Source organism: Denticeps clupeoides, chromosome 10 (genome assembly GCF_900700375.1).
Source record: "Denticeps clupeoides chromosome 10, fDenClu1.1, whole genome shotgun sequence".
In the NCBI taxonomy this organism is placed as follows: domain Eukaryota; kingdom Metazoa; phylum Chordata; class Actinopteri; order Clupeiformes; family Denticipitidae; genus Denticeps; species Denticeps clupeoides.
The window spans coordinates 22,107,748-22,130,565 of NC_041716.1; the positions used below are offsets into that span (position 1 = coordinate 22,107,748).

General features: G+C 42.5%; 1 protein-coding gene, 2 long non-coding RNA genes and 1 other non-coding gene across 5 annotated transcripts; all 4 read right to left on the reverse strand.

Annotated features, from left to right (window-relative positions):
* Positions 1-394: 394 nt before the first annotated feature.
* On the reverse strand, positions 395-6,829 carry pard6b (par-6 partitioning defective 6 homolog beta (C. elegans)). Of its 2 annotated transcripts, none has more exons than XM_028993749.1 (3): positions 6,668-6,829; positions 5,933-6,155; positions 395-2,641 (listed from the first exon to the last, which is right to left on the reverse strand). In XM_028993749.1, the coding sequence occupies exons 1-3, from the start codon at positions 6,701-6,703 to the stop codon at positions 1,758-1,760; spliced, it is 1,143 nt and encodes a 380-aa protein (XP_028849582.1). In that variant the 5' UTR covers positions 6,704-6,829; the 3' UTR covers positions 395-1,757. The 2 variants fall into 2 exon arrangements, with proteins under 2 accessions (XP_028849582.1, XP_028849581.1); XM_028993748.1 differs by having other exon boundaries at positions 6,656-6,829.
* Positions 6,830-7,582: 753 nt separating this feature from the next.
* On the reverse strand, positions 7,583-7,747 carry LOC114798947 (U1 spliceosomal RNA). The gene has a single exon (XR_003751156.1). It is a non-coding gene; the product is annotated as a U1 spliceosomal RNA (small nuclear RNA).
* A 6,521-nt stretch (positions 7,748-14,268) lies between these two features.
* On the reverse strand, positions 14,269-15,101 carry LOC114798666 (uncharacterized). Its single transcript, XR_003751087.1, has 3 exons — positions 14,986-15,101; positions 14,745-14,844; positions 14,269-14,644 (listed from the first exon to the last, which is right to left on the reverse strand). It is a non-coding gene; the product is annotated as an uncharacterized LOC114798666 (long non-coding RNA).
* Positions 15,102-15,228: 127 nt separating this feature from the next.
* Positions 15,229-16,276, reverse strand: LOC114798667 (uncharacterized). Its single transcript, XR_003751088.1, has 3 exons — positions 16,154-16,276; positions 15,615-15,767; positions 15,229-15,362 (listed from the first exon to the last, which is right to left on the reverse strand). It is a non-coding gene; the product is annotated as an uncharacterized LOC114798667 (long non-coding RNA).
* Positions 16,277-22,818: the final 6,542 nt, after the last annotated feature.

Consider the following 22,818-nt stretch of genomic DNA (forward strand, 5'->3'; position numbering starts at 1 on the left):
TGTGTGTGTGTGCACCCTGTTCCCTGAGTGAGCATGTAAAAAATACACATGCATAGTACAGTCGTGGCGTAAAGTACTGTTTTTTAAAGTATTGTTTGCTGCTCATGTGAGAGGTACAATGGTCAATTACACCCAACAGACTTGGATGGCACTTGTATAAATATACATAAACCGTTCCTTATTTAAAAAAAAAACAAGTTTTAGGCTACATTAGCATATTAAACCATTTTACAATGACAGGATGAATGAATATATGACTGCCAAAAAACAGGGTGGGTATGAACTCCTGTGTGGTCTCTGATGTCTTCAGAATGATTCTCCCTTGTTTCGAGAAGAGAAAATCTAAATAAGGAATGAAATGCTTCCACACACAATTTTTATACACATGCATCTCTCCAGTTATACTCTTTATTATTTTAAAACATTGAATTAAATGTGATACAAATGTATATTGCATTGATAAGAAAATACCAACATCTCCAGTACAAATCTATGTTTTTAATCTGTCATAAATCATTGCTCATTATATAGAAAAAGACTAACCACTGTAGTGTATTACATACATCTCTCCCAGAAATGAAAGAATATTCACAGTATGGAAACTTATGCACTTAATCATAATCCATGATGAAAAATGTAAAATAAGAGATTCAAGGTAATTATTACTATGAACATGAGTAATGTAAGTAGAAAGTGTTTTGTCGCCCTTTTAATTCTTAGAAAAATAAATAAAACCACTGTGGTTTCAATCTGCAGATTTTCTGTAGTTTACATTTTCAGAATAAATTAAAACCAGAAAGTTCTTCACATTCTCGTTTGTTCTGAGCCGATATAGAAAGTACCTTCAGAACAGATTTTGAACTGCACTAGTGTCCTCTCCAGAGTCGTCTTCTACTGCTGCTACATTCAGTACTGTGGACAGTAGGCTGTGAGAGGACAGGCCCCACGTCTCTGGTGGATTTCAACTCAATCATTTTGACTGGACTCTACAAAGGAATGTCCTCTAGAAAAGATGGCAGCTGCTAGACCAAGTTGACCAGAGTCCACAGAACATGAGAGGTGGTATGGCCAGTAAAGTGCAAACTTGGCACTGGATAGATGATTGAATGCAATCTCATTTCTAGCTCAGCCCTGTTCTACTGTACATAAGATAAGGACATTGACAAGAAATCACAGAGTTCAATGTCCACAGTCAATCTTCAGGTATGAATGTCCCTGTTCACATCCAGTCTGTGACCATAGAGCTTTTAACCAAAGCGCAAACCATAAAAATCTAAAAACAATACTGAACAGACAACTGCTAAACACAAACCAGAGAAACAGCCCTTGCACTGATATTAGATTCCTAAAAACGTAGAACAAGCCCAAACCAATAATGTTCATAAAAATCAGTTTGATTTTGCAGAGTGAGAATTTACAACATGTATTCAAATGAAAATGTGTAGGTCCAAGATTATCATGAATAAAGCAAATAGATTTGACTTTTGGTTCTTATTTCATGTGAAAGGTCATGTGAATGCCTTATAAAGATAGCAGAGATGATTGGCTACTGCGGTAGTCACTATGAAGCAAGGATTCCTCAAGGAGTTTAAAATGCTTCAGGTTGGAAGGGCTGTGGCTCACTAGTCAATCTGGAGGTTCCTGCTGCCCTCTACTGGAAGAACATTCCACACAAGTGACTTCACTCAGCCCACTCGCACTCTTATGGCACATAGAAGTGTGTGTGTGTGTGTGTGTGTGTTTAACTTTGTGAGTATCTACAGTGTGATCACTGTGCCATCTTCCTCTAAGCTCCGCCTCGCCACTGCCTGGACCTCCATGTCCTGGTCCTTGTGACTGACTGTGTCCATGCTCGCACTGGCAGCCATGCCGCCGTTGGAGGTCCGCAGGTTAAGGTGGGGCTCATATCGAGGGAGAGACGGCATGCTGCAGGTTACACCGGCACTGGCTGCAACATGGCCAATGGGGATGGCCGCACCACCTCCCTCGATCACCAGGTCCTCCTCGTCCTCGCTGTCCTCCTCCTCCTCAGGACGGAAGTTCTGGATAATGTGGGATGGGGTCATCGCTATGGCGTTGGAGGCCATGTAGAAGCTGGTTCCACTGTCTGAGGAGCGTCCAGAGCTGCCTGACGCGTCCCTGCCTCCTCTGCGGACAATGTTGTTGCGCTGATTGGCCGGCTTTACCGTTATGATCAAGTTGTGACTGTTGGCGATCATCATGTCCGTCACCTGATCCAGCGACTTGCCGGCCACCTCGATGCCGTTGACCTCCAGCACTTCATCGTTGACGGCCAGTAGCCCGGTGCTCTCTGCCAGCCCCCCCGGCACGAGGCGGGAAATGAAGATGCCAGGGACCTTCTCCAGGCCTTGGGGGGTGACGCGCACACTGGAGCCGTCGCGGATGTAGAAGCCCAGTGGCTTCTCCTGCCCATGTTTGTAGAGACGTACACGCCGGTGTGTCTCTGGCAGGATGTCCACATCGATGATGGACGACACCGGCCGGAAATCTTGCGGGAGGCTTATGATGATGGGTGGCTTCTTCCTGTTGCCATCAGGTCGCAGGAGAACCGCCGCTAAAGCTGCTGGCGTCTTCTTACGTGTCAGAGATTCCGTACCAAATGCTGAGTAATCGGCCTCTTCTACATAGAGAGAGAAGACAAGACATGTAGTTCAGTAATGCAGAGCAATAACGCAGGTAGGACAGTGGACATGTCATCAGCGCCCACCACCAAATAACAGGAGAACCAGACTTGTTAAAATGGGACCGGGTTCCTCCAAACTCAAACAGAAACGTCACAGAGTTTACCCATGACGTAACTGTGCACACATATCTGGACCAACCTGGACGTTCAACCCTTATCAAATACAAACCTTCTCGAAGAACCGCAATACAAGTCCGAATGTATTAACGGTCTAGTGGACAGCTTATTAAAAGTTGTGTCATGGCTTCTGGAGGAAAACATTTCCTCTCTTCTGTACCCACAGAGATGGATCAAGAAAGACTCATTATGTAGAGACTGCATGGAACAATGGTCCCCACACCTTTTCCTGAGTCAATTCTGTATGTCAGTAAAGTAGTTGGACTCGCTTTAGAGATGTCTTAATAAAAAGCCATTGGAACACATTCACATGATAGCATGAGGCACTTTCTGCAGAACTGTGATTTTCGTCCAGACAACTGCCACTCCCTGAATATTTTCATTTTATACTGATGGTTGTACGTGAAATTTCCAGTAGATCAGCCCCCTTCAGTTTTCTTCACCACGTCTAGATGCCGTAATATAGGGGTCTCAAACAACCTTGATGTAAATAAGCAATTAAAGTAATTAAGGTGCATTTATAAAGCACCTTTCACAGGTCGCAAGGTGATGTTTTACTGACACATGGACACTTATAACTACTTTGGCAATAAGCAAAGGAAAAAGAAAAGTGAACATCACTCATAAGAAAAGCCGAAGACTGAGTGGTTTTGAATGAGTATGTCGTCTGAAGATTTGGTGATTCCAAAGTCACCATGTGACTGTGGAATAAGAGCCATGATGAGTAACATTGCAGGACACCAGCAAGGTACGCTGAGGCTTGTCTGTACAGTGGCCATTTTAATGACAGAGGAATATTTAGAGAAAACTGTAAAATTTGGATAATTATATCAGTCTAATCATTTGAAATTAGCACCTCTCCAGTAGACTTCGATAGTTGTCGCCAGACGTATTTTAACCTAGCGGTTAAGGAAGCGGCCCCGTAATCAGAAGGTTGCCGGTTCGAATCCCGACCCGCCAAGGTGCCACTGAGGTGCCACTGAGCAAAGCACCGTCCCCACACACTGCTCCCCGGGTGCCTGTCATGGCTGCTCACTGCTCACACAGGGTGATGGGTTAAATGCAGAGGACAAATTTCACTGTGTGCACCGTGTGCTGTGCTGCTCTGCATCACATGTGACAATCACTTCACTTTACTTTAAATTTGATAGAACTGTTCTCGGTACCTGCAGAAATTTCTAAGCAGTTACGTGCAGCAACAGGGGAGAAATTTGTGCACTTTTCTACACCCCTCTCAGCTTGTCGGCTATAGCGTCTATTTAAACATGTTTATAACATCACAAAAAAAACCATAAAGAGCACAAACAACAATCTGAAGCTAGTGAAAGGCTGAGAAAGTGAAAAATATCTTTAAAACCTGCTCCCTCACTAGTGTAGTTTATAGTATCGTTCTCAGTCATATAAGATACAAATACACCTCTCACATTATTACTGAGAGGCAGAAAAATTCTTCTGGCAACAATAATACAGTCAAATCTGACGGCAACCAATGTCCACTAAGAGATTCAGTGGTGAATAGACTGTGTGGTTTAGACTCCCTATAAATATGTGCTCTTTGCTCAAAAATGCCAATTGTACATAAACACTCGTACACTTGAAAGCAACATATGACATGACGAATGAAAAGATGGATAGAAGCCAGGAAGTTGCCGACATCTCATAAAACAAAACAAAAAAATCCACAGTTTCCTCACCGCACAGGGCTCTGAAATTAATTCATCTGAAGATTTATTGAATCTTCACTCTTTCTCGGTCAGAGGTTAGTATGCAGACTCAAAGACTCCACCTGGCATAGTACTAAGGAGTTTCTTAACTTTACAGCTCTAGAAATCATTAACGTCCTTCACATTTACGCACAAGACAGCTAACTTAAATATTAGCACTTATTCTCTTTTAAACAGTCAAGTACAATGCTGAAATGTTTCTCATTCACACACTCGCTATCCTCACGCACTACTTTGCACATTTATTATTCATTTCACCTGTTTAGCGCTGTCTGTCTCATTGTTTTCTTCAGGTTTTTTGTTAAATGTTGTCCCCTGTTTGCACTTGTGTCTGTGTCACACACGTGCACTTTATGTCAGTATATGACTTTGTTTAATCGTTCAAATGTTCCATGTAGCACCAGGTTCCGGAGAAACGTTATTTAAATTCACCATGTACTGTCTAGCGTGCATGTAGCTGTAACTTCAATTTCAAACTTCAACTGTGAACCACGGTCGCAGCGGCTTAAATCTACAAATGTGACCGCCTGTGTCAATACCTGCCCCAGGATATATGCCAGAAATGTAGATGGAAATTTGGGCTATGCTAGTTGGTATCGTGGGAGGTTAGTGAATTTCAGAGGTGCTTTGGATGCACGGATCAAGCGGGGGAGTGTTCTAAACACCAAGGCAATAAGAGTTTCTCTTATCTTAGTGCTGGAGCTGAAACAATGACTAATGTACAGAGGGGAGACGACGACACACACACACGCACGGCTGAGAAAGTTCTGGAATATGGAAGCAACGCACGCAGCACATTTACATTTTAAGCATTTTACCAGACGCCCGTATCCAGAGAGACTTACAATCAGAAGTTACAGGGACAGTCCCCCCTGGACACACTCAGGGTCAAGTGCTCAGGGAGACACTGGTAGTAAGTGGGATTTGAACCTGGTTCATAGTCGAGTGTGTTACCCACTAGGCTACTAGTGATGTGGTTCACTAAGTAAAGCCAGAAAAAACACTATAGACCTGTTTTAAACGTTATAAAAATCTTACAGGAACCAATGACTTTCAATGACTTTTCCACAACTTTTATTTTGTATCCCAAAACTTTTCACGGCCTGGAAATTTCTCTTTTCAAAGGTTTTTAATGACCGTACAAACCCTGAATGTAAATGTGTGACTCTTCGCTCATGTGCTCATGGTGAAACAGGGAGGAGTGCTGACTGATATGCTTGTTTAATCTCACCAATCACAGCGCAGAAACTACCATGAGTAGTGCAAGACCAATAAATCCATACGAAACTGTAATCCACCCATGATAACCTGGCCTAACCTCTCACCGGTCTCAGAAACGGAAAGTTGGAATCCCATTTACCACCAAGTACTCATCTCACAAGCAGACCTTTGCGTTGCAGGAAGAGGCGGAGCAGCGGCGCTGCCGTGGTGATGGCCTTGTGGTAGTTGCCATCATTGTTGATTGGAAGCAGGTCTCCGTGCACATCAGCATATCCCACCAGCAGGTCAACGTTGGGGATCCGGTGCACGTGCTGAAGCAGGCCGTAAAACTCATCAAACTTTCCAGGTTTGGAGCGGTCCAGGGAGAAACGTCGGAACTCCGCTCCGAACTGGGGAACAAAACGGAGACGAGTAAACTGGAGACAGTGAAGCACACAGAAAATCCAAAGGTGTCCGACATGTCCTGACTGGCTTTGCTAAAGTGTCAACTTGATTAAGATCCTTGATACCAATCAGTATTTAATTGCAGTCTCATTCTCTTTACATTTCTATTACAAATATTACGTCAGCTTTCCATGAACATCACCCACGCAAGGATAAAAACCACAACCCGCCTGCTCCTTTCATTTCTGTTGTAAAGGCCGGCAGTCGTAAATCACGTCACCTTCTGACTCTTCTAAACTCGAGTTCGGCCCGTGAAGCCCTGTTCTGCCCGGGGGCGGTAAAACAGCCCCGCGACATGCCCGAGCCCGGCTCCGGCTCCGGCTCCGGCTCCGACCACCAGCTCCTCCCGCCAGGTAGAGGGCTGAGGTGAAGAGGAGAGGCCTCGCTACACAGCCCACTTCCGGGAAGCAGGAGGACGGTTCTCGGGAGTTAATCAGACAGGCACCTTGCTCTTCACCTCCACGGCGCTCGGCTCTCGGGGGTTCCGGTTCATCTTCGCCCCGCGGCTCCCCTCATTCGCCTGCGGCTGCTCGGATGGTACGTCGTCTGTCACGGAAAGCTGTTGGAAAACTACAACGTCGCCCTCCAACAAGCTTCCCGGCCCCCGTCTCCACCCGCTGAGGACAGGGCTGCCAGATCCCGACCCTTTACATTGCTTCATCTAGTCAATATTCCGTAACGAATTTACGGGTATCAAACAATATAGACTAATCAATATCTATAAAAAAAAAAAAAACCTTTACAAGTTGGATGAGAAAGGTTAACATTGTCATCAATGTGAACATTCAACTAACTCGACCTGATTCCGCCAATTTCACAAGGGTCTTTGCGCACATATTAAGCAGACCTGGCAACAGAGCCGATGACGCGCCGCGCACCCAGGAAGCGTTGCCGGGCTACAGCCTCGTTTTCAGTCGGCGCTCAGCGCTCGCTGGAGTGCATGCGCGCAGAATTTGTAATTAGTTCGCGCGTTCAAGAGACTCAGTTGTGACAAGTCAAGCTGACCAATTTTTAACTCTGAGTTTTATATACTTATTTTTCCTGATATTGATCCCTTGCATCCATATGACTTAAATGTATTCCATTTTAATACCACTTTTGGACAATCATATTATTATTATTTTTAAGTGAAGTGATTGTCACATGTGATACACAGCAGCACAGCACACGGTGCACACAGTGAAATTTGTCCTCTGCGTTTAACCCATCACCCTTGGTGAGCAGTGGGCAGCCATGACAGGCGCCCCGGGAGCAGTGTGTGCTCAGTTGCACCTCAGTGGTACCTTGGCGGATCGGGATTCGAACCGGCAACCTTCTGATTACGGGGCCGCTTCCTTAACCGCTTGGCCACCACTGCCCCGTGAAAAAAAATCAGGGGAGAGCGCGAACGCAGTTCCCCCACTACCAGAAATCATGCAGTCGAGATTCCCACCTTTGGGGAATTCGCAGGGGTCAGCACAGCCGACGTGCAATGGCTGAGCCTCGCCCTGGCTGAACCGCCTTCTTGATCACGGTATCTCCCCTGCCAGGTAAGTAATTATGTTTAGATCTCAGCTTTGAGTGCAATTTAACCACAGACTTCAGCTACAACCCGTGTTGGGGAGTAACGGAATACATGTACAAACTATGAGTAACTGTATTCCGTTACAGTTGCCGTTTAAATGAGTGATAATCAGAATACAGTTACTTTTTTAAAATAAATGTATTACACGGCGGGACGTTCCTGTTTCATATGTTAGGGTATCCCCTCTCTAATTTTGGTAATTCCACGCTGCGCGGACCACGTATAACACAGGTGTTCTGTCGAAAATGCTGCCTATCGAGTTGTGCTACCTAGCGGATCTGCGCATGCGCAGTCCATCATGTTTGCGCTCTGTTTCAGCGCCCATAAATCCATGGTACCCCTGAAATAAATATGATTTAATTCACTTTTAAACCATGATCTTTATACTCTTACAGTGCACATGGACTGAGTGTGTGTAAGGTGACACGACATCACCCGGTTTAACCTCGCCGCTCGGAGGGTTTGAGGAGGGCCGCCCGAAACGTGGTGCGTTTTTTATTATCTGATTGCTACATTCATGTAGTTGTAAAAAGCATGACAAAATATTAAGTAATCCAAAGTATTCAGAATACGTTATTCACATTGAGTAACTTAACGAAATACGTTACAAACTACATTTTGGGGCATGTATTCTGTAATCTGTAACGGAATACATTTTAAAAGGAACCTTCCCAACACTGGCTACAACTCCGAGGGCTGCCACCTGCAGAAATTCTCTGATAACTCTGCAGTTGTCGGATGTGACAGGAACGGTGATGAAAGGGAATACCGAGTGGAGTGGAGGTGGAGATTGTTCAGGACTATAAGTACCTGGGGGTCCACTTGGACAATAACCTGGACTGGTCAAAGAATGCACTGGCCACATACAGGAAGGGTCAAAGCAGGCTGTACTTCCTGCGTAGATTAAGGTCCTTTAGGGTCTGTAACGTCATGCCACAGATGTTCTATGATTCCATAGTGGCCAGTGCCATCTTCTATGCTGTGGTGTGCATGAAAGTAGCTGATCAGGAAGGCTGGCAGCATGGTGGGAGTAAAACTGGACACGCTGGAGCCTGGCGGAGCAGAGGCTGCTGGGAAAGATGCAGTCTATTATTGAAAATGCTGATCACCCACTGCACAGTGCTGTGGAGTGGCAGAGGAGTTCAGACAAGTTTGAAATGCTCCACTGAATGCTCCCACAGATATCAGACTATTGAACTCAGCCGTCTGCCACTCACTCACACGATAAGTGTCTCTCTCTCTCTACCTTACACTCACTATCTGTTAGTCTGTAAACAACATGGGACTGTGCAATATGATTCTACTGTGCAGTAACTCACGTACTGACTCTTAACTTTTCATTCTTACATAATGTGCAATGATGCTTGAGCCATCACTGCATATTTATTATTTAGTTTTTATTTCTATTTACACTCATAAATGGGTCTGTCTCTCTGTGCAGTTGAAGAATTTATTAAGAGATTAATAAAGTTTCCTGATTCTGATATATGGAATGATGAAATGATAATTACAATGATAAAAACAGCCTAAATTGCTCTCCCCATGAAAAATATATAGTAATAATAGTATATGCATAAAATAAGTCAGCATTGTTTTTTTATTTAAGTAAATAGAAGTGAAGTTGTATAATTTTATGTGAAGTTGTATATTTTGGTTAATAAAAATCACAGGCAATTAACAGAGTTGAGTTGCACTCAAAAGGACCTTGCTGAGATCAAAACATGGTATGGTCCAAAAAGTGGTATTACAGTGGAATACAAGCTTTCCCCACACTGTCCCCAAGCAAAATACTTTCCAGGTACAGATGCATAAACATGATGCTACAACATTTACGGCATTTGGCAGACGCCCTTATCCAGAGCGACTTACAACGTGTTACCATCGATGAAGAGATCAATTCCGGTTCACTAGGACCCCAACTATGAATACATCTATTTTATTCACTCTGTTGTAGATTCTGTACACAAGTTCGACAACAAGAACATTACAATTGAATCTAAATATTCTTTAAAGAGGAAGGTCTTGAGCTGTTGTGTGAAGGTGCTCAGTGACTGAGCTGTTCTGACCTCGAGGGGAAGTTCATTCCACCACCGAGGGGCCAAGACGGAGAAGAGTCTAGATGAGCGTCTTCCTTTTACCTTCAGAGATGGAGGGACCAGGTGAGCTACAACAAACGCTTGTTCTTGTACATGAAATACACTAACAGAAAGGTGGGCCAACTAACCTTACTTAAAAACTTTGTGTATTTACCTAGAATTCTGCTGTTAGGTTTTCATAGTTGGTCATATGTATTCAGGTGTCACAGTGGGAACAGCTGCCAGAAAATGCTTAGCTATCTTCTTGTGTAGGCCCTTGACAGACTGCTTTGCATCATATTGAATCAACATGTTTTTGTCAAACCTTATTTCTTCATTCTAATTTCAAGAACAAGGTTTTAAATATTACCTTCTAGAAGATCCATGTGCTGTTGCCGACTTCTAGGAGGGATTTGTGTCTGGGAAAAAAAAAGAATTTATTTGTATAATGGTGCAGAAAATAAGTATTAAGCACCTACAACCCAGCGAGACCTCTGGCGCTCACAGACCTGTTACGTCTTCTTTGAGAAGCTCTCCTAGCCTTCACCCTTTACCTGTAGTAATGACACCTGTTATATGTATAAAAACTGGTTATCTGTATAAAAGACATTTGTCCACACCTTCAAACAGTCAGACACCAACCTCCACCCTAGGCAAGGCCAGAGAGCTGTCTGAGGATGAGCCAGTATACAATAGGCTGATGAGGTGAGTAAGCGCAGAGACGGGACATACTGGGAACAGGGATTTATTAAATAATAAATAACCAACGGCACGATGGCCACAAACTAGCCCGAGGGCGTGTGGCGATTGCCAGAACTCAAAACAACTGTTAAATGGGTTCACCAAAGAATTCACGAAAATGGCGCCGCTGCCGACTGGCGGCTGCATGGTGCCTTTTAAGGTCTGTCTTGATTGGCCCCAGGTGGTGTCTCCAGCTGACGCCAATCCTGACACTATAGGGTTAAATGATTTCACCAAATTCCACTGTACTCTTTACTTTAACCTCTAGCAGTACAAGTATGAACGTGGAAAGACGTGAAACAGTTTCTATAATAAGTTGTATTTACACTGACAAAAAATACAGCACAGAAAAGCAAAGTTAAGAGAAAGTAGAAAGATAAGAGAAAGAAGATTCCCCTCAGATCCCAATGGAAAAAGAAAATGGAAGTCCCCAAAAAGCACAAGTGAACATTCTTTATACATTTGACTCACAGGAAGTTGCTACAGACCAATCAGAATTAGTTGTTTCTGTCGCCACGCCCTCAGAGTCTCCCTTCTGGGGCAGACAAAGGCAGGGCGGGGTATCGCCAAAAACCCGTGGCTGGCATTTCACACCTCTCGCCATTTGACAAAGACATGGAAAACGGAGGTGTTGAACCTCTACGCAGAAACGTCATGGCCCTGCGACGTCCCATCTTACACTGCAGTATCTTCTCCCTCCAGCACCTCCAGAGACTTAGGACCTTCTGCTGGTCCTCTTTTCTCATGGACAGGTAACATCTCCTGCAACTGCTGGCTCCTGTGTCAGGCAAATGGGGTTTAAAAAACAGCTATTCTCTGATGTTTAACGTGAATCCTGACCTGACTGACTTCTGCTAACTTGCTCTTTTTCAGTTGTCCTTGAAGCACAGGTTTGGTTTTCTCTCTCCAGTGTGCAAAAAATGTGCCATAGCTAAACAGGTCTGGCATTGTTAATGTGTCTAAAGCTTGAGACAATATTGTACAGAAGCCAAAAGACAAAAGCCTTCTGAGATGAAAGTTCTCCATCAACAGCAACAGCACCATTTTTGCAAGTAGGGCATGTATGACTGCAAAATATTAATAAGAAGTGTTCATTGCTAAGAGAACCAACTTTAACAGCCTGGACACAATAAACAGAATACAAAAGTACAGTCACATGCTCACAGTTGGTTAATGTGTATCCTACACAGCAATTTATTTTTAGTTTGGCATATATCATTTATAGGCTGATTTTAGTGGTATTTTAGGTTAAACACTAGCAGATTTTGAAAAGCCTATTATTGTTTCAGTCCCGTCTAAATAATTTATTTAATCAGACTGTGAAGATGAGAAAGTGATCAAGAAGTGATCCATCATGCTCTGTAGTTTAAAAGCAAGCATTAACTTAACCTGGAACACCGAACAAGTTCCCGAAAACTCTGGCACACATGAAACATGCTTATAAAAATGTGTCCTCAAAGGTGAAACATACTGTTGGCCACCATATCCTGCCTTTGTGTGTAATGGGACTGTTACTTACACACAACTGGAAATGCTCGGGTGTCCAGAGAGGGAGAACAGTGATGTCCATCCACTGAGCATCAGTCTGAAACAGAGTCGTATTTTTAAGTATGGACTCTTGCTAAATATAAAAATGCATCATGATTCACTGTACATATTTTAAAAATATGTACAGTTACAGGAGAGGACTGCAATGGATCACAGCTGTAGATTTTAGATGGAAATGCTTGTCCCCTAGAAATAGGTTTAAAACAACCAATCATTTAAATAAATAAATAAAAACTTCACATTCCTCTTTCACAGTATCGCTCGCTCACTTAAACTGTAACCAAGTGGGCTCTGCTGTATATCACTACAACCACAATCACTACGTACGGTTTCCAATGTATCTAGAGAATATCAGCTGCATATGACTTGCTTAAGCACGGATAAAGTTTGGCATACAGTGTAGAAAAGTAAATTCACTTCACTCACAGGCCCTCGCATACTGTGGAGCGCCACACCTCACACTGGCTGCAGCCAGATGCTCTCGGACGTCTGGGCTGCTGCCACCTGCTGGTGTTTGACGGGCACTACAGTTTGAATTCGCATGGTGACCACTGTTCACCACTGTTCCATGTTTTTGCCATTTGTGGATAATGGCTCTCACTGTGGTTCGCTGGACTCCCAAAGCTTTAGAAATGGCTTTATAACCTTTACCAAACTGATAGATAATTTTGTTCTCATTTGTTCCTGAATCTCTTTGGATCTTGGCATGATGTCTAGCTTTTGAGGAGCTTTTGGTCTACTTCTCTGTGTCAGGTAGCTCCTATTTAAGTGATTTCTTGATTGAAACCGGCGTGGCAGTAGTCAGGCCTGGGGGTGACTACAGAAAGTGAACTCAAGTGTGATAAACCACAGTTATTTTTTCACAAGGGGGGCAATCACCTTTTCATGCAGGGCCATGTAGATTTTTTCTCCCTTAATAACGTAAAACCTTCATTTAAAAACTGCATTTTGTGTTCAATAATGTTATCTTTGACTAATAGTTAACAGTTTTTGATGAGCTGAAACATTTAAGTGTGACAAACATGCAAAAGAATAAGAAATCAGGAAGGGGGCAAATCGTTTTTCACACCGCTGTATATACACGTCACTGTGTTCAGACCTTTGGAGATTCTTAGCGAGTCTTCCCATGCTCGCATGTAAATAAAGCCTGACTAAATTTATTTAACTGTTTCTCATTGTGACTCCTCAGACGCTCGGAGATGGAAATAACTTCCACGCCACCACCAAGTAAGCTCTGCATTACATGGTAGCAAACCATACACAAAGACACTATATACTATATACTATATACAGTATGTACTTCTGTTTTGCTGTTTAATAATATTTTACTAAAATCTGGTTTGAAAAGATGCAAGAGGAGAGTTGCAAGAAGAGTTTGGAAATGGTCAAGCAGTACCAAGCTAGAGGACTAGACCCTCCAAAGCACCATTTTGAGAGCAGGCCATATAACACAAGTCAGGCAAGCTACCTTCCATGTTCTTAGGCCCTAAATGGCCCTGAACTCATTTCAACTTTTCGCAAATCCCCCCATTAGCTGTCTGCATGCTTGGATTTTATAGATGACCTCTGCGTGGACACTGTGGTCTGTGTAACGTTTTTCCAATGTCCGAATATACGTGATTAAATTCTTACTTAAGCTGTAACAGCATTCTGCACAAATTGGACCAAGCAATTGACATATTTAATTTGGACATTTATTTAGCGTGTGATGCCTCAAACTGTGCAAGTCAACAACAGGAAAATGTTAACGCAAATGGCAGCATTGAAGAGCTTTTGCCAACAGCAAGCGCCGGGAGAACGGCAAAGCTCCTCATATAAATGTCTGTGCTCATCAAGCAAAGGTGAAGGAGGTCTAAGTGACTAGAAAAACCAGCCTTTAATATTCAAAGAAAAGATGCTTGAACCTGAACCAGAAGCCTACAATGTGACAGGGCATCATGAGATGAACACTGGGAAACAGCCCAGGCAATCATCACAAACACAATTTGCCCAATATGTTAAATTGGAGTACTATACCAGGGGTACGGAATGTGGTGGAGGGCTGGTGAAGCATTATTAAATGGACTCTTTTGTATGTGTCATTGTGAAACACTGCACACAACTTTTGTTACATAAAGTATTAGAGCCCTTTATGAGAGGTAGGTCTGATGATTAAAAATAAATTCTAGCTAAATTCTAGCTAGTGTAATTAGAAACACAAAGCAGTAGACAACTGGTCAGGTATGTTTATTTAAAATGATATAAGATATATAAAGTCATACAATATAAGAACTGATTATATGTTTGAACTGAATACAAAAAACAAACTTTTAAATAAATGGAGCAAACTAATAGCGAAGGCATACAGGAAAAAAAGACTATATTGAACAACTTATTTACAATTTGTACATGAATACATAGAATAGAATAATTTGAGTAGTTGATTGAGAAAACTAGGGGTACATTTTGGTTTCTTGACTGGGTCTTTCTGGACTGAGGGCCATTTTGAGCACTCTTCCTTCATGACCTGCAAGATTGAGGGGGAAGGAGAAGAAAAAGCATTTTACAGAACAAGTCTGTGGGACAACTTACTAGTTAACTAGGTTAAGTTATTTCACTCAACTTACCAAAGAGGGAAGGATATTTCCAGATTGTTAGGTTGTCATACGAAAAGCCATGGGACAAAACCAGCTCCTTACAATTGGGTACAAACATCAGAGAAGAGATCTGAACAGGAAAAATGAGAGTAACTGGAGGTTAAAAAGATGCATATTTTGGGCTAATACACAAATAGTCATTTAAAGTCATGTCCAGTTTCATGATTACACTAATTAATATAAAAAATTGAGTTATGGAAGGATTGTCTACCTGAGACTGGATGTCCAACGAGGTTGAACAGGACCCACTGTTGACGTTCCGGATGCGGATGTGACGATCACTCGTACCCCCTCCTGATGCCAGAAGGTTTCGCTCCCATGGGCTCCAGGCCAAGGCCTAGGTTTAAGAAAGAGGGAAACAATTGGAACTACTGCATAATTTGAGGAATATGCATGGCAGGGAGCCATAAGTCACCTTAACAGCACCCTGGTGGTCATTGTAGAAGGCCATTTGAGCACTTCCTTCCTGTATACCAGATCAGACCATGTCGTCGTTGCCTCCACTGGCCAAGTACTTCCTGTCTGGGGACCCCTTCAGCCCACAGACCTCCAGCGTGTGACCCCTCAGGCTGGATATGTGATGCTCTGCTACACGGACATCATGATGACAAGACAAGACATGGTTGTCCCAACTGAGGCTGCCTACTCTAGCAGTATGGCTGGTCATGCTGCGCAGCATTTTCTGGTATTCTACATCCCACAGCTGAAATGAATTAATTTTACATTTACATTTGTTGTAAGTCGCTCTGGATGAGGGCGTCGGCCAAATGCCTTAAATGTAAATAATACATGAATTAATTAACGATTTAAGACGACGCACAACTGACACACGCGCATTACCTGCACTGTACAGTCACGGGTCCCTATTGCCAGAAAGTTGCCATCTTTGCTCCAAGAGCCAGAACTAATGTAGTCCTCCTCCTGCTTCATCTTCATCAGCTGAAGAACATCACCTTGGGAGGCAACAGCCTCCCCAATCCATCAGGTCAAGGTCTATAAAATGAGCAAAGCTGGTCAATAAATGAGACCATCTACTCCCAAAAACTAAAATCCACCTTCTACATGGAGTACAGATAATAAAAAAAGAAATCATCTCTGAGTTCAGGTGCATCGAGCACACGGTCCAGGACGGAGGTGATGTAGCGACCCTTCTTAGCAGGAGGAGGGACATGATTATACAGCACTTTCCAGTTGTTCTGGAAGACCACTGGGACGATTACAAGCTTTAGGCAACACAGACATAACTAGACTAGTTCTTTGTGTCGTTCCCACGCCCAGGTACAGGATCTGTGGTCAGGATCTGTTGCCAGGCCACTGGTGTGGACAACTGGCTGATCCCCTGAGGCCAGCCCTGACTGGAGCAGACAAATGTTGTGAACCTGTTTCTCGAAATCGAACAGAGCCATCTTGCTGCGATGCCACGGGGAACCGCACAAGAAAACTTCCAGAAACGACGCCAAATTTCAGGGAAGGAGACGACAGGCTGAGCAGTAAAATACAGCTAGGAGTAAAAAGGAAGACGTTGTCAGGATAAATCGCATGAAGCAACTACATTAAATCATACTCGACTTGTGCAGTGATTGCAGAAACGCAAAAAAAAAAGTTTTAAACGGACGCGATCCGTCAACTCTGCTTCTCGCGTCACTATGGAGACGCTACTAATGAACGTTAAATGACTCGGACGCACGTGTCTGGTTGTTCAATACAAACAACATTTACGCGGTCACAACATGTACACAGTCATACACGGTATGATGTGAAATGCTTTTGCGACTTCTATAGACCTGGTCCCTGGCAATGAGCTTCTGAGAAAACATGCTTGAGCTTGAAACGTCCCAGAGGGTCACCACAACCACCTCCACGTAACAACTAAAGCTTCAACCTACTCTGCACTGTCCAGAACCTCCAAACATGGACAGATGCTCTATACTACACTTTGGACTTCTCCACCTTTTCTCTTCTTGGACAAATCATCCCCAACACTTGCAGGCTCACTCTACCCTGGAAGGGGGTCCCTCTCTGAATTTCTTCCCACCTTTTTCTCTGTTCAGTATTGTTCGGTATTTTTTTAGTGGAGTTTTTCCTGCAGAAGGGACAAGTGTGGGTCAGCCTGTTAAAGCCCATTGAGACATACTGTGTGTGATGTTGGGCTATATAAGAAATAAAGGTTGTTGTTGTTGCTGGCTGTATGGGTGAAAATGTAACATTTACACCATTTATTTAGCTTTGGAATGAGTCAATCATCCTGAAACACTGTAAATGATCACTTAGCCCCAAGGATCACCTTGCTTTGAATTAATTAATATTGTGATAATTTGACTTACAGGAAATGGAGATTGGGGGGGTTCTACTCCACAAGACTGTAGTGATGATGGTGGCGCTTCCACCTGCTCCTGCCAGTCTGCTACACGTCAGCACATCTCCTCTTGGTGTGGTGGGCTACTACTGCTATATATATCTATATAAAAAACTGTTTTACACACTTGGTTTGATTTGAGAAGAGTTGCCACCTTTATGACTTTACATGAAGATGTTTGAAAGATGAGTTTAATCTAGGGGGGGTGGTGGTCGTGGGTTTCCTTCTTTTTCTGTCCTTCTTTTTGTGCACTTTTTTGGGGCGTGTCAGTGGGTAACTCTTAGTCCCACACACCTTCCTCTGGTTTGTTTCTGCTGGGCGGGCCGTGTATTTGTGTGCCAACAACTTCTTGTGTTGTACCGAGTGAATCGAATGAAAGGGAATGTCACAATTGACACAAATCTTGCTGATGGATAGGGGATCAAATACTTAAAAATGCAAATCAATTTCTAACTATATAACTATCATTTTTTGAAATGCCTTATTTTGGATTTTTTGTTAAATTTCTGTTGCTCACTGTTCAAATAAACCTACCACTGAAATGATAGACTGATAAAAAAAATTATTATAGACAGAATTATAGACTGATGGGAAAACTTTGAAAGTGTTTCCTCAGGCTTTACATAAATGAACAGAAGAAAGAAACAACCTTTAAAACCCGTGATGTATTGACGGGTGCAGGTTTATGAGCAGGTAGCGGTTGTGACCGCTGTCAGTCATTTAAAACCCTGATTATAAAAACATTGTTAGAAATAGTGTTCTGCGTGACTGTAACCGGTTCTGGCGTGGGTGGGGAATGACGACACGATCACATGCAATTTAATGATGGGAAATAAAGTCCATAAAGAAAGCGTAATGAAACAAAGTAAAAACAGTACTGAAATGAAATACAACAGACATATACACACCCGTTATAATACCAACAAAAAGAGTAGGTAGGATCACTAATTCTCTACAGATAAGCGATTCTTTCATGTTTTTATGAACAAGACCAATGCTTAATTTAGCAATAGTGCAAAAGTATTGCCCATACAGCACTTCAGAATCAGAATATCTTCCTTGTCATTGTAACAAGTAGAAGAAAATGATGTGCAGTCCCTGAGCCGGAGAGTAAAAAAGAAAGTAAGAAAGTGGAGCTAGCTCATAAGGAAGACAACTAGCATACATACATATACTAATATAATACAAAATACGAAATTAAAGGGCGAGGTACAAACCTTATTGCACACGGAAGAAAAATGGAATTAAAGGTACTTCCGTGCCCTGATGGCAACAGGGTAGAAACTGCTGTTTAGTCTGTTAGTCCTGGTTTTAATGCTCCTTTATCGCTTGCCTGATGCCAGCAGTTGGAACAGGTCATGATCGGGATGTGAGGAGACCTTTATAATATGGCACAAAGAGCTGAGCAGTTTGTCCAGAGAGGGTAAAGAACAATGATTTCCTGGGCAGTCTTCACAACCTGCTAATGTGATTTCCTCTGCACTGTTGTTACCTGCAAGGAAGCACTTGCAGTCATCATTGCGTTGCATAAAAAGAGCTTCAACGGCCAGCATATTGCTGCTACTAAGATTGCACCTAAATCAACCATTTATCAGATCATCAAAAACATCAAGGAGAGATTTCAAGTGTTATGAAGAAGGCTTCAGGGTGCTCATGGAAGTCTCCTAAAGATGGTTCAGCTGCGGGATCGGGGTGCAACCAGTGCAAAGCTTGCTCCGGAATGGCAGCAGGCACAGTGAGGTGAAGACTTTTGGAGGATGGCCTGGTGTCAAGAAGGGCAGCAAAGAAGCCGCTTCTCTCCAAGAACATCAAGGGCAGACTGATAATATGACCTGCCACGCCCCCTGCGACCAACAGATGCGGGGTCACTACTGGTACCCAAAAGTACAGAAGGTCACAGCTGGGAGCAGATCCTTCTCCTATAGAGCTCCGCAGTTGTGGAACAGCTTGCCTGTCAGAGTCCGGGACTCAGACACAGTCTCAGTGTTTAAATCCAATCTCAAAACCTATCTGTTTTCTCTGGCTTTTTGCTAATTTCACTTCACTTTGATGCAGTGTCAATTATAAAGTCCAGTTTATCACAGAGTCCCCCTGTTAGACACAGACAAAGTTAAATTCACTCTAGTTAGGCTGTCCTAGTTAGGGTACCGGGCCACTGTAGCACCAATATACCAATATAACCACATATTTCAGTATCAGTCGTACAGTGCCATCGTCTGCCGCTGCTTCTGTTTGTTTTTCTCTGAGATACGGAATCAAGCGTCCAGACTACTGGCAGACCCCAGTGAAGAGACCAGCAAATAAATCCTGGTTCCTGACAACTGCTAAACAAGGACATACCATGAAACAAACCAGAGGGTCACCACAGCCACCACCACCGTTCCAACTACAGCTTCAGGGATCTTCAAATGGACCATTATGGACACGTAATCTAGACCATGACACTGACTACATCCTGGACTTCTCCAACCCTACAACTGTAGGACTTATTATTATATCATCCCCAACCCTGCACTGACACCATTTGCAGGCTCACTCTACCCTGGAAGGGGGTCCCTCTCTGTATCACTCCTTCCCAAGGTTTCTTCCTCTCTTTTTTTCTCTCTCCTTGAGTTTTTTTGTTTTTCCTTGTGTGCAGAAGGGTCAAGTGTGGGGGGTGTCAACTGTAGGGCCTGTCAAAGCCCATTGAGACATACTGTATGTATTATGGGCTATATAAGAAATAAATGTTGTTGTTGTTGTAAAATATTCTGTAAAAAGTACAGGGATTGGACTGCTGAGGACTAAAGTCATTTTCTCTGATGAAGCCCCTTTACAATAGTTGAATCTGGAAAAAATATTGTCCAGAGAAGAAAAGGTGACGCTACCATCAGTCCTGTCTCATGCACACAGTAAAGCATCCTGAGACCATTCAGGTGTGGGTCCACTCACAGTTTTGCCTAAGTACACAGCCATGAATAAAGAATGGTACAAAACATCCTCTGACAGCAACTTCTCCCAACAATTCAGAGACCGGTTTGGTGAAGAACGAGGCCTTTTCCAGCATGATGGAGCACCAGCATGACGGATGCAGCATGAAAAGTCCAAAGTGAGATCTAAGTGGACAAAACACTGAACATTTTGGTCAATGGAAAGGAAACTCCCTGGACATTAATCCAATTGAGAGGTGGGTGGACAAACAAAACCCCACAAATTCTGACAAACTGCAAGCACTGATTATGAAGGAATGGGTTCCATCAGTCAGGACTTGGCCCAGAAGATAATCGATGGCATGCCGAGTGAATTGCAGAGGTCTTGGAAAAAAAAAAAAAAAAAAAAAAAAGGGCCAACACTGCAAATATTCCGTCTCGACATAAACTTGATGTGAAACTTATAAAATGCTTGTAATTATACTTCAATACACAACATAAACTACTGCCAAACAGATCTAAAATCACTGAAGCTAAAAACTTTGTGAAAACCAGTATTTGTGTCAGGGTGGTAGTAGCCTAGTGGGTAACACACTCGCCTATGAACCAGAAGACCCGGGTTCAAATCCCACTTACTACCATTGTGTCCCTGAGCACGACACTTAACCCTAAATTGCTCCAGGGGGGGACTGTCCCTGTAAATACTGATTGTAAGTCGCTCTGGATAAGGGCCTCTGATAAATGCTGTAAATGTAAAATGTAAAATATTAATGAGAATAGCCACAGTAGCACTAGGGGTATGTGCTCAATGTATATATGTTTTAATCATTTTATCATTTTTGTAGTGTTTTGTGACATGTCTATGAAAGCACTGTATAAGTACATTTAACTGACTTTTGTGCAAATCAACAATTCTTAAGTCTTCTGAGATCTTTTATTGCAAGGCAACTCAACATCAGATACTATTTCACACTGTTCCCTGTGAATTAAGTTAACATCAATTCACAATGTCAGTTAAAATTTTTTATTTTTTTTTTTTCATTTCATTTACATTTTTTACAGATTAACAGATATTACATAATTCCAAAAAAATTCACAGATTTCTTCTTATGTACATGCATTGCATACATAAATGTATATTTGTATATAATTATAGACACAAAATGACACAAAATATACACACAAAAATTAGAAATACTTTTTTATATATACATAAGTAGTAATAATTATATACTTTATGTCAAAAATGATTGATGGCATATCTGTATGAGGAAAAAGCGCGTTATTTATGACCATCTACCCTTCTACATTCTCCCCTTCTCCACTGGACACTGGACACTGTGCGCGTAATTTATGGCCTTCTCCCTTTCTGCCTTCTCCATCGGACCCTGCGCGTAATTTATGACCTCCTTCCATCCTTCCCCCTTCGGACATCTGTTATGTAAGACAAGTATGTTCCCGCGATGACCATTCTTACATAAACACTTAGACAGGTTTTAAAAACAGATGTCTTACCACTCGTTTACAAACTATGGCTGTTGTGGGGTGTTATAAGCCAGCATACCATTACCTCTTTCTCGCAAACACTGAATCAACGTGTGACATACAAATCTCACACACACCTTAGAACGTTCTTTTAAAACAGAAACCTTATTTTTAAGTGTATGGTTTTACTCAACTACTGTTTCAGTGTTTAACACGTTTAAACACAATACTTACATAGACTTATTTTAAAAATACAAACGCATACTCTATTCATATACTGACTGAAATATGGTAGAACCCCCATTTTGTATGTAGGAAGTATCATAGCATCTTTCAGGACATACTCTATCGCTCTATCCCATGTGATGCATTACAGATGTCATATACACTTAGACTAACTTTAAAACAGATTTCTTATCACTTATTTACAACTACTGCTATTGCTGATGGCTTATGCCCCATTTCTCCCAATGACATCCCTTTCCCCACGCACATCCCTCCCCGGGTTCATCACACATTCTTCCCCGACACCTAGCAGGGTCTCATATTGACACACACACACACACACACACACACACACACACACACACACACAGACCAGAACAGAAACTTTATTTAAATGATATATGTTTTAAAAACTGTTTCTAGTTAAAGAAAAACTATTTTGGCTTCAAACAATGTTAATTTCATACCCCTACTGTTAAAATAAATGAAACCGTTTTATGATTTCCCTCACACACACACACACACACACACACACACACACACACACACACACACACACACACACACAGACCCCTAGCACATCCTCCAAATCTTTTTAACACCTAACGCACCATATGTTTTTACAACGTGAGTCATCTGTTTCCACCATTCTCGCAAACGCCGAATCAACGTGTGACCTTTTACAAATATCACACACCCCTTTAGAACTTTCTTTTAAAACAGAAACCTTATTTTTAAGTGTATGGTTTTACTCAACTACTGTTTCAGTGTTTAACACGTTTAAACACAGTACTTACACAGACCTATTTTAAAAATACAAACGCATACTCTATTCATATACTGACTGAAATATGGTAGAACCCCCATTTTGTATGTAGGAAGTATCACAGCACCTTCAGGACATACTCTATCGCTCTATCCCATGTGATGCATTACAGATGTCATATACACTTAGACTAGCTTTTAAAACAGATTTCTTATCACTTATTTACAACTACTGCTATTGCTGATGGCTTATGCCCCATTTCTCCCAATGACATCCCTTTCCCCGCGCACATCCCTCCCCGGG